This window comes from Lotus japonicus, chromosome 1 (genome assembly GCF_012489685.1).
Source record: "Lotus japonicus ecotype B-129 chromosome 1, LjGifu_v1.2".
NCBI lineage: Eukaryota > Viridiplantae > Streptophyta > Magnoliopsida > Fabales > Fabaceae > Lotus > Lotus japonicus.
Window position 1 is genome coordinate 30,016,626 of NC_080041.1, and position 11,786 is coordinate 30,028,411.

At 42.3% G+C, this 11,786-nt stretch overlaps 1 protein-coding gene and 1 non-coding gene across 2 annotated transcripts; both read right to left on the reverse strand.

Annotated features, from left to right (window-relative positions):
- Positions 1–3,281: 3,281 nt before the first annotated feature.
- Positions 3,282–3,388, reverse strand: LOC130734829 (small nucleolar RNA R71). The gene has a single exon (XR_009018169.1). It is a non-coding gene; the product is annotated as a small nucleolar RNA R71 (small nucleolar RNA).
- A 5,253-nt stretch (positions 3,389–8,641) lies between these two features.
- On the reverse strand, positions 8,642–9,178 carry LOC130732273 (uncharacterized). Its single transcript, XM_057584360.1, has one exon. It carries the CDS (start codon positions 9,176–9,178, stop codon positions 8,642–8,644), a length of 537 nt encoding a protein of 178 aa, XP_057440343.1.
- Between the last annotated feature and the right edge of the window lie 2,608 nt (positions 9,179–11,786).

The window sequence follows — 11,786 nt, forward strand, 5'->3', positions numbered from 1 at the left end:
CTCGATCGCCAGCTTTAGTCCTGTGATTAGAGCCTCATACTCCGTCTGGTTGTTACTAGCCTTGAACTGGAATCTGAGAGATTGTTCGAACACCAGTTCTCCTGGCCCCTGCAATGTGACTCCGGCTCCACTTCCGTTGTCATTCGACGAACCAACGACGAACAACGTCCATGGTGTGTTTACTCTTTCTCCTTCCTCGGGTGTCAAATCTACCACAAAATCTGTCAAGGTATGCGCCCCAACTCTCACCCTTTGATCATACTGCAATCCATACTCTGACAGCTCCACTGACCATGCGACGAGTCTTCCTGATAAATCTGGTTTCTGCAACACCTGCCTCAAAGGAAGATCAGTTCTCACCTTTACCTAAAATTTTGAAAGTAGGGTCGCAAGCGTCTGGCGGTGACGAGGACGGCGAGCGCCGCCTTTTCTATTTTCTGATACCTCATTTCGGCCCTTTGAAACGTGTGGCACACAAAGTAAACTATTTTCTGTTCCCCGTCTACCTCCTGAAGGATTACCGAGCTGATCGCGTGGTCTCCCACAAAGAAGTACAAGTGTAGGGGAAGACCATGGACGGGCTTCGAGAGAACAGGTGGTGCTGACAACATTTCCTTGAGGCGAGTAAAAGCTTCTTCACATTCTGAACTCCACTCGAACGCTGCGTTCTTCTTAAGGCATTTGAAGAACGGAGCTGACTTATTACCCGAATGAGGAAGAAATCGAGACAAAGCTGCGATTCGCCCGGTTAGCCGCTACACCTCTTTCACATTGCTTGGGCTCTTCATCTCCCGTATCGCCTTGCACTTGTCCGTTTTATTCTCAATCCCCCTTGACGTGATCATGAAACCTAAGAATTTACCCCCTTGTATTCCGAAAGAACATTTCTCCGGATTGATCCTCATGTCGTGTTTCCGGATTTTGCCAAAGGCTTCCGATAGGTCCTCATGGTGAGTCGACCCCAAAACTGACTTAACGATCATGTCGTCGACGTATTCTTCCATATTCCTTCCTACTTGCCCCTCAAACACCCTATCCATCAGTCGCTGAAACGTCGCCCTCGCGTATTTCAATCCTAAAGGCATGGTCTGATAACAGTAATTTACCCTTGCAGTCATGAAAGCCGTTTTATCTTTGTCGGATGTATGCATTTTGATTTGATGGTACCCTGAGTAGGCATCCATTAAACTCAGAAGTTCACTCCCCGAGGCTCCATCCACCAGTTTATCTATGCTAGGTAAAGGGTAGAAATCTTTCGGACATGCCTTATTGATGACCCTAGTTTAGTAGTGTTTTTAGGGTCATTTCTTTGTTTGTTTTAAGTCTTTTTGTTGAGTCTCATGTAGTGTTTCATGCATTCTCATGCATTTTTATCTTTCTTAGAGTCTTTACTTTGTTTTGGTATTTTTGTAGTTTTATAGGGACTTTTCTTGCATTTTAAGTAAGTGTAGGACTTGCATGATTTTCTTATGTTATTTGAGGGTCCTCTTTGCTAATGAGCTCTTTGAGCTTCTGGATATTTCCTTGGCTTGTTGGTTTTGTTTTCAGATCAGAAACTGAAGGAGAAGGAAGGCCAAGAAGCATGGAATTGAAGGAGGGGTTAAAGAGGCTTGAAGAAGAGTTACAAATAAGCTAAAAAGTCTTTCCAGCGAGCTTGGAGCGCCTAGGCGCTGGGAATTGGCGCCTAGGCGCTAGTTATATTTTTTGAGCCTTCTGGAATTGGCGCCTAGGCGCAGGGAATTGGCGCCTAGGCGCTGGGAACGTTCCAGGGAGCATGTTTTCAGCTGGAATTGGCGCTCAGGCGCTCTGAATTGGCGCCTGAGCGCCCAGACTCGCCTATTTTGCCTATAAATTGGTTTTTAGACATTTCTCTTGGAACCTTTTATCATTTTATCATATTTTCATAAGTTAGAAGAGAGGGTTTGAGTTCTGGAGCTTGAGGAGCTTTCTCTAAGCCCTATGTTTCAGGTTTCATCTTTATCTTCTTGTATGGATTCTATAGCCATGCTTGGCTAAACCCCTTTTGCTTTGGGTTCTTTGTAAGACTTATGATGTTTTAATCTTAATTCCTATTTCTATTCATGATTCCTCTGAGTAAACCCTTGAATCCCATATCCATGCTTTATGTTTCAAGTTAGAACATGTGCTAGCTTATACTTTTCTATAATAGAACAGAAGTTTGTTATAGATTAGGGACTTGTTGTGGGATTACCTCTTCTATACTTGCTACTAGGAATAGAGGAAGGGTTGGGGTTTGCTGGCCTGAATTGCATGCTTAATGCCTTTAGCAAATGTTTAGGTTATCAAGGAATTGTGCTTATCTTTTGGCTTGAGAGGATTGTCTATGCGAGGCATCGATAGATGATTGATTAGGCTAGAACATCAAGGAGAGACTCGGATTTTTGTGGATAGAATAGGTTGATTAGAACTGAATTAGTTAAGCAAGAACCCAAGGCATTCTCACCATTGATTATCACACTTATCTTTGTTAGCTTTCTAATTAAGTAGCACAACAAGCAATCAAACTTTAAAACTGAACTTTACTCGCTTTTTAACCTTGAACTTGACTCTTAAACTGAATTCACATTCCAATTCCCTGTGGTTCGATAATTTGAAGCCCGGAGATATATGTGCACTTGCAGATTGACCAACAAGTTTTTGGCGCCGTTGCCGGGGAATTGTTTGTGGTTTTTTGTTTATGTTTTTCGTTTGCGGTTTTATTTTTTGTTTTTATCTTTGTCTAGAATTGGTGCTACTAATCTTTCTTTGTTTTAGTGTCACACTTTCAGGTTGCTCTCGAGAGAGACACCGTCATGGGTGGCCATGTGACGGAGGAGGAGATGCAAGCCCATATCAAGGCAAGAATCCAATAGGGGATCACCCTCCGATTATGTGAACAAGAAGTTGAGAATGTCAACCGGTCTCTTCGGGAACTCACTTCGGCTACCATGAGTTATGACTATCCCGGGAGCATTGCCTTTCCCGAGGGAGTGGGAAACTTTAAGTTGAGACCGGCATTCATCAACTTGGTAAGCCAAAACCAATATGGTGCAGGTACTTTGGAAGATCCACATGCTCACATGGAGAGGTTCATCCGGAATTGCAACACTTACCGGGTGAACAATGTTCCGGCGGATGCAATTCGGTTGAGCTTGTTTCCATTTTCTTTTAAGGACATCGCTGAGGAATGGCTGAATTCTCAACCTCAAGGGAGCTTCACTACTTGGGAAGACTTAGCGGAAAAGTTCACAACAAGGTTCTTCCCAAGAGTCCTTTTGAGGAAATTGAAAAAAGACATCATGAATTTTGTGCAACCCACTGAAGAAAATCTCTATGAAACTTGGGAGCGCTTCAACAAGCTCTTGAGGAAATGTCCTCAACACAATCTCACCCAAGCTGAATTGGTTGCAACATTTTATGATGGTCTACAATACTCTTGGAGGTTTGGCCTAGATGCGGCTTCAAATGGCGAGTTCGATGCTCTTCCCCCACGAGCGGGGTATGACTTAATAGAAAAGATGGCAGCGAGAGCCATGAACTCTGAAAATGATCACCAAACCCGAAGGAGTAAGTTTGAAGTGGAAGCTTACGACAAGCTCTTGGCCTCCAATAAGCAAATCTCCGAACAAATGGCGGAGATTCAAAATCATATAAAGGCGACCAATTTGGTCGGTGCTACAGTAGCCAAAGTGGAATGTGTTCCTATTGGAGGGCCTCATGTTAGTAAATTTTGTACCATGAATAATCAAGGTTTCCGAGGTCAAAGCTCTGGACTATCTCAACAAGTCCAAGAGCAAGTTGGTGAAAATGATGGTGGCAAGAAGAGTTTGGAGGAGTTGGTTGAGACTTTCATCAACCGCATGAAGAACAACTACAAGAGCCAAGAGGTGGCTATAAAGAACTTGGAAAGTCAAATTGGTCAGCTGGTCAAGCAAATGGCCGAGATACCTCAAGGTAAGTTTTCTCCCGATTCGTTAATTTTTCTAAACAAGAAAATTCTGCTGTTGTTACCACTAGGAGTGGGAGAGTGTTACATGAGTCAAAAAAACAAAGTTAGGAAATAGTTGAGGAGGAAAGGAGTGTTCCTATTAAAACTAGAGTGATGAATGATCCTATTCCTGAGCTTAGCAAAGTTCCATTTCCTAAAGCATTGGCTAAAAAGAATTTTGATAAAAAGTTTTCAAAATTTATGGATGTTTTTAAGAAATTCCATATTGATATCCCTTTTTCCGATGCTTTGGGACAAATGCCTATCTATGCTAAGTTCATGAAGGACATTTTAAATAAGAGAAGGAAGTTGAGTGGGGTTGATAAAACTATCATGATGACCGAGGAGTGTAGTGCCATTTTGCAAAGAAAAATGCCTAAGAAGAGAAGGGATCCCGGGAGTTTTACTATCCCAATGGAGATTGAGGGGTTGACTGTTGTTGAAGCCTTGTGTGATTTGGGAGCGAGCATCAACTTGATGCCGCTTAGCATGTTTAGAAGGCTGAACTTAGGAGATGTCACCCCGACCATGCTTTCCTTACAAATGGCGGACCGATCCCTAAAAACACCATATGGGATTGTGGAAGATGTTATGGTGAAGGTGTATAAGTATGTGTTCCTTGTGGACTTTGTGGTGCTGGACATGGAAGAGGATGCAAAGATTCCTCTCATTCTAGGTCGACCCTTCTTAGCCACAGGTAGGGCTAAGATTGATGTTGATAAGGGTCAGCTCATCCTCCGAGTTGGTAAGGACAAGGTAAGATTTTCAGTTTTCAATCCTAGTTTACAAACTAACCTTAATGATAATTTTGTTTGTGATATGATCAAAAGCTTGTCTAGGTCTTCAAAGGAGACCCCCAAGGTAAGTGAAAAAGGTGTTGAGCTTAATCAAGCTCTCATCAAGCTTATTAGAGAAAACAAGTATGGGGGGTCTAAAGATGAGAATTTCCAAGCCCACATGGACCGATTCACACAAGCTAGTCAACTTGTTAAAATGGAAGGTGTGACTAGTGATGAGCTCAAGGTTAAGCTCTTCCCTCACTCCTTGAAGGGGGGAGCAAGGATTTGGTACGATGGTTTAGATGATACCCTCTCTTGGGAGGAGGTGTTCCAAAGGTTTTGTGCAAGGTTCATACCTTGCACATGTGGAAGAAATATTGATGGTAAGGAATTTCCTTCCTAACCCCAAAGGAAGGAGAGTCCACCTAGGACTATAACTTAGGGCTGCTTGGGAGACAACCCGAGTCTTGTTTTATTTTGCTTGTTTGGTTGTTGCATTTTGCAGGGATTGAGAGCCTAAATTCTGGAGTAGGAGGTGGCTCTAAGGCCTCCATGGTAATTAGTAAAGAAGGTCAACTGTTCCCTTTAGTTTAGCTCATGCATTTTTACATATTTTTTCTTTTGTAGCTTTTATTTTTCTTTTTATCATGCATTGTTATTTAAGTTTTTGTTTTTGGGTCTTTTACTTCCCCATACTCACATGCTTTTAGCTATAGTTTTGTTTCCTTACATGTGCTGTTTTTGAAAATGCTTTTGTGAATACTTAATGTTGTTTTTGGGGATGAGTGATTGCATGTTTGGGGAAGAGAGGAGGATACTTCGGTCTTCCGAGTGTTTCTTGAGAAAGGAGTCGAGGTGAGTCCATTAAGGGTCTATCTTTGACCCTTCACCATAAAATTTTCCTGGAGGATCCTGACTCACTCGTACTTCTTAGTTCTGTATTGATTTCACTCTTTGCATGCTTTGTGATACTTGTACAATTCTTGAGACTTGTAGGTTTTTGAACCTCAGAGTTTGTTGGCTTGAAAATTTGTCCCTAGTTGTCCCTCTTGAGCTAATTGAAGATTTCTTTGTTAGCTAAATGATTGGGATGGATGATAGGTTGGATTTTGGGGAGTGTTGGTCCTTGCATTGTTTTGGAGCTAAGTAAAGTTGAAAGTGTCTCTTGCCCTAAGTGAAAAATATTGAAAAAGAAGAAAAATAAGAAGAAAAGAACTCCTAATCAAAGTCGGAGTGCAAAAAAGGAAAAGAAAAGAAAGTTGAGAAAGGGGTCAAGAGACTGGTATTTGTAAAGTTTGTTGATGAAAGCTCCGGGGTTATGTGATTGGACCACACACAATAGTTTTGAAGCCTAGTCTTCCTTAGGAACCAACCACCTTGTACTTCACCAAGCCAACATTTCAACCCTTTGAAGTCTCATTGAATTTGTGCATATTTGATCTCTGTTTCTCTTGAGTGAATGATATCCAGAACCTATGAACAACTTGTGTGCTCAGTGCACTTAATATATATCTCATTCTAAGAATTTTAGATCTATATGCTTATCATGATGGACTCTACACTCTCCTTTGTCTACAAGGTGCACGAAGTGGATTGTTGTGTCTTTCTTTTGGAACCAGCTGTAGTTGCTAAATCCCCTGCTTTTGTGTGAAGTGTTCCTTGTTGGGCACTTGTTTTGGGAGCATTTCTTGCGCTTGAGGGCAAGCGAGTGTTTTTTACGATCGAGGGCGAGCTGTCGTTGAGTACAGTGGTGTGATGACCTTAGTTTAGTAGTGTTTTTAGGGTCATTTCTTTGTTTGTTTTAAGTCTTTTTGTTGAGTCTCATGTAGTGTTTCATGCATTCTCATGCATTTTTATCTTTCTTTGAGTCTTTACTTTGTTTTGGTATTTTTGTAGTTTTATAGGGACTTTTCTTGCATTTGAAGTAAGTGTAGGACTTGCATGATTTTCTTATGTTATTTGAGGGTCCTCTTTGCTAATGAGCTCTTTGAGCTTCTGGATATTTCCTTGGCTTGTTGGTTTTGTTTTCAGATCAGAAACTGAAGGAGAAGGAAGGCCAAGAAGCATGGAATTGAAGGAGGGGTTAAAGAGGCTTGAAGAAGAGTTACAAATAAGCTAAAAAGTCTTTCCAGCGAGCTTGGAGCGCCTAGGCGCTGGGAATTGGCGCCTAGGCGCTAGTTATATTTTTTGAGCCTTCTGGAATTGGCGCCTAGGCGCAGGGAATTGGCGCCTAGGCGCTGGGAACTTCCAGGGAGCATGTTTTCAGCTGGAATTGGCGCTCAGGCGCTCTGAATTGGCGCCTGAGCGCCCAGACTCGCCTATTTTGCCTATAAATTGGTTTTTAGACATTTCTCTTGGAACCTTTTGTCATTTTATCATATTTTCATAAGTTAGAAGAGAGGGTTTGAGTTCTGGAGCTTGAGGAGCTTTCTCTAAGCCCTATGTTTCAGGTTTCATCTTTATCTTCTTGTATGGATTCTATAGCCATGCTTGGCTAAACCCCTTTTGCTTTGGGTTCTTTGTAAGACTTATGATGTTTTAATCTTAATTCCTATTTCTATTCATGATTCCTCTGAGTAAACCCTTGAATCCCATATCCATGCTTTATGTTTCAAGTTAGAACATGTGCTAGCTTATACTTTTCTATAATAGAACAGAAGTTTGTTATAGATTAGGGACTTGTTGTGGGATTACCTCTTCTATACTTGCTACTAGGAATAGGGAAGGGTTGGGGTTTGTTGGCCTGAATTGCATGCTTAATGCCTTTAGAAAATGTTTAGGTTATCAAGGAATTGTGCTTATCTTTTGGCTTGAGAGGATTGTCTATGCGAGGCATCGATAGATGATTGATTAGGCTAGAACATCAAGGAGAGACTCGGAGTTTTGTGGATAGAATAGGTTGATTAGAACTGAATTACTCAAGCAAGAACCCAAGGCATTCTCACCATTGATTATCACACACTTATCTTTGTTAGCTTTCTAATTAAGTATCACAACAAGCAATCAAACTTTAAAACTGAATTTTACTCGCTTTTTAACCTTGAACTTGACTCTTAAACTGAATTCACATTCCAATTCCCTATGGTTCGATAATTTAAAACCCGGAGATATCTGTGCACTTGCAGATTGACCAACACTAATTTAGGTCTGTGTAATCCACACACATTCGCCATTTTCCGTTTGCTTTCTTGACCATTACCACATTTGCCAACCAGGTAGGGTACTTGATTTCGCGAATAAAATCCGTTGCAAGTAGCTTGTTCACCTCTTGCTGGGTCACCTTCTCCTTCTCATCGCCCATTCGTTGCCGAGTTTGGGTCACTGGCTTCGCCCCTGGGATTCAGTGCTAATTTATGACAAATGAAATTTGGGTCTATGCCAGGCATATCCCTGTGACTCCAAGCGAAAAGGTCTTGGTTCTCTCCCAACAACTTTGACAACCCCTGCTCTTGGCTTTCACTTAACCCGGTCCCTATTTTGTGCGTCTTATCGCCGAACCTCAACTCTTTGGTTTCCTTTATCAGGGTGGGTCTATTGACTCGTTGAGGCGTTCTGTTGAGGCGTTCTTCTTACCATACCGATCCACTGCGTTACAGTAACACTCTCTTGCAACCCTTTGGTCCACCACAATCCGTCCTATTCGCCCGCTCGCCAATGGGTACTTTATTGCTAGATGAGATGAGCTGTTGATATCACTGCGCACAGACGGTTTAAAGTGTTCCTACCAATGATCGCGTTATATGACCCTTCCGCCTCTAAAACCAAGCATTTTACTGTTAGTTTTTTTGAATTCTCGCCCTCGCCGAATATGGTATCAAGATCTATGACTCCTTTCACCCACACTCGTTCGCCCGCGAATCCTACCAAGGTCCCTTCATAGGGTAAGGTCACCTTCCCTTATTCCAAGTTGCGCAAACGCCCCTCCGTAGATGATATCTGTTGAACTCCCCTGGTCCAAGAGCGTTCGTTGTACGTCGAAGTGGTTAACCCGAATGGAGATCACGATCGAGTCTTCTAAGTGTGGTTTTAACCCGAAAAAATCAGCGGGTGAAAATGTGATGTCCGGATGCCGGAAACCGAAAGGTTCTTCTGCAACCGCATTCACCGTTCTGAGATATCGCTTGCGCGCTGCACTAGTGATTCCTCCTCCGCTAAAGCCTCCGACGATTGTGCCTATTTCTCCGATTGTAGGAGGTTTATTACGCTGCGCTTTAACAGTCTTTCCTGTTGTGATCAATTTCTCAACAGCATGCTGTAAAGCTCTGCACTTCCCGGTATCATGACCAGAAACTTGGTGATAAGCACACCACTCTCCCGTCACCCTACTCTTCACCGAAGAAGACTTTAACTTCCTCCTGGAACCTCGGTAGCTTTCCCTGTATAATCCGCTAGGTCCTAACGTCGCGTCCATTACGGTAACTGCCTCATCCTGTTGTTCCAAACGGCCAACGACTTCATAAATCAACTTTTGCCAACTTTCGCTAGCCTCCAACTCCGGAAATTGCGTGCTTACGCTTGCTGGCACTGCTCATCTTGCTCGTCTTGTTCCTGCGTGCTTACGCCTTGTGTTGGTTGATCGCGCTCACGCCTTAATTGTCCTCCTCGCAATCGATGATATCCTTCCATCGTATCGATTCCAATAATGGTTCCTATCAACTCAAGAAAATTCTACAAGAGATTTTACACCTTCCTTCAAATCGTGATCCACGTTGTCCGGGAATTGAAATCTACCGGTCCCCACAGACGGCGCCAATGTTCTCGCCATGAACATAGAATCAAGGCATAGTGCCAAGAATGTGTGGAATGTGATCGGAGATTTTAGAGAGATGAGCTCATAACTGCTAAGAGAGAGAAAATATAACTGAATTTCAATATTGTTATTGCCAAATGAGCTAAGAGTCTCCTACAAATGGTGACCATCCCCTATTTATAGATTTGGGGTTGGGCCTCCGTGCCTTTAATCTGTCTAAATGGGTCGGTTGGGGAGAGCGGCCCAAGGTCCAGGCATGTTCCGCGCCTAAGGCTGAGTCCCCTGGGCGAGGGACCCTGGGGTCTCGCCCAGTCCATATTATTAGATTGTGAAAAAATTGAACTAATGAATTGTGTTGTTGCTACCAATAGGAAGGTCCAGGTTTTTGTTGATGGAAATTTGGTTCTAGAGGAGCAGGTGAATGGTGGTTGGAATGGGTTTTTTTTTTAGGCTAAGGGTTGTGGGCATGGGGTTGCTTATGAGGTTGTTGTGTCTGAGGTTGTATCTGTGGCTATGGAGGGGGTTAAGAGTGGTGGGAATGTGGTAGTTTCTGAGGCTGAGGGTGTGGGAATGTGGTTGGTTCTGGTGGTGATGAGGATGATAGTAGCTCTTCAGATTATTCTCCGAAAGGAGTCCGCTTTGATGATGATGATATTGAAGAGGAGAAGGCAATGGATATGAATGATGGGTTTCCAATTGAGTGTATTGTTAAAATTGAGGTTCAACCCATAACAGAGTCTGCTGCTATAGTTCAAACTAGAACATAGCCTACTGTTGATCATCAAGGCACACATGGGGCGGTGTTGGTGAACCCATCTCAGAGCCTACAGTTTTTCATCAAGGCACACATGGGGTGGTGTTGGTGAACCGATCTTAGAGCCTACTGTTGTTCAACAAGACACACGGGGGAGGGGGGGGGGAGATGGGTAGTCAACCAAATTCAAAACCTTCTATTGTTCCTATGAAAATACCTCATTGATGTTGAGCATGAACTTGAAGATGGTTATAATAGTGGAGAGATTCAGATTAAAGATGGTTATGATAATGACATTGATGATAAGGGTCTTAATAGGCCCAAGTATCCTAAGTACAACAAGGAAGAGACGTGCAAGGACTTTATATTTATGGTGGATTCGAAGTTCAAAACTTAGGGAATTCAAGGATGCAGTAGCTCATCATTCAATTCAGAATGGGAGAGAACCCAATTATTTGAAGAATGATAGAAAGAGGTGCAGGATTGGATGCAAAAAGGAGTGTGACTTTCTTGTCATGGCTAGCAAGGTTGGGGGAAGCCAAACTTTCAAGATAAAAAGTTGGGTCTCAAAGCATACATGTGGGCGGGTATGTGACAACAAAAACTCTGCCTCAAGGTGGATTTCTAACATGATTATTGTGAAATATATGCCTATTATTAATGTGAAATTAAATGAGATTGTGGATGATGTGAGGCAGAATAATTCAGTTGGGATCACACCTTGGAAAACATTCAAGGCAAGGAAAATGGTTAAAGAGGTTTTGGAGGGTGATTCATCAAAGCAATATAGCATATTATGGTCATATTGTGCCGACTCGAAAGATTCATGTGTTGGAAACACAGCCAAAATAGACATGATAAGACCTACTAGTGGTGATTTGCAGCCTAGATTTGACAGTTTCTACATGAGTTTTGATGGCTTCTAGAAAGGCTTCAAGGCAACATGTAGACATTTCATAGGAGTGGATGGTCGCCATGTTAAGAGTAAATATGGTGGAATCTTGTTGATTGCAGTAGTTAGACTTCCAAATAATCAATACTACCCACTTGCATTTGGTGTGGTTTAGAATGAGAGTAAGGATTCTTGGAGATGGCTCCTCAATCTGCTGCTAGAAGATATTGGTGATATCAAGGATAATAGGTGGATATTTATATTCGACTAACAAAAGGTGAATGGCCCATTTACTATTTGTGAATTGTTGAATTCGTCCTCATTCTTACATTCACTAACCATGCTTTTGCGTGCGGCATCTATATGCAAACTTCAAGAAAAAATTTGGAGGAGGTCTGATGATCTAGGACTTGATAATTACAGCTACTAAAGCCACTTATTTCCATTGTTTTTAGGAAAAAATGATGGAGATTAGGGCAATGAATCAACAAGAATATGATTGGTTGATGCAGATTCTAACAAAAGCATGGTGCAATCATGCTTTCTGCTTCTACCCTAAATGCGATGTTTTGATGAACAAACTTTCAGAAGCATTCAACATCACAATTCTCTTTGCAAGGGAC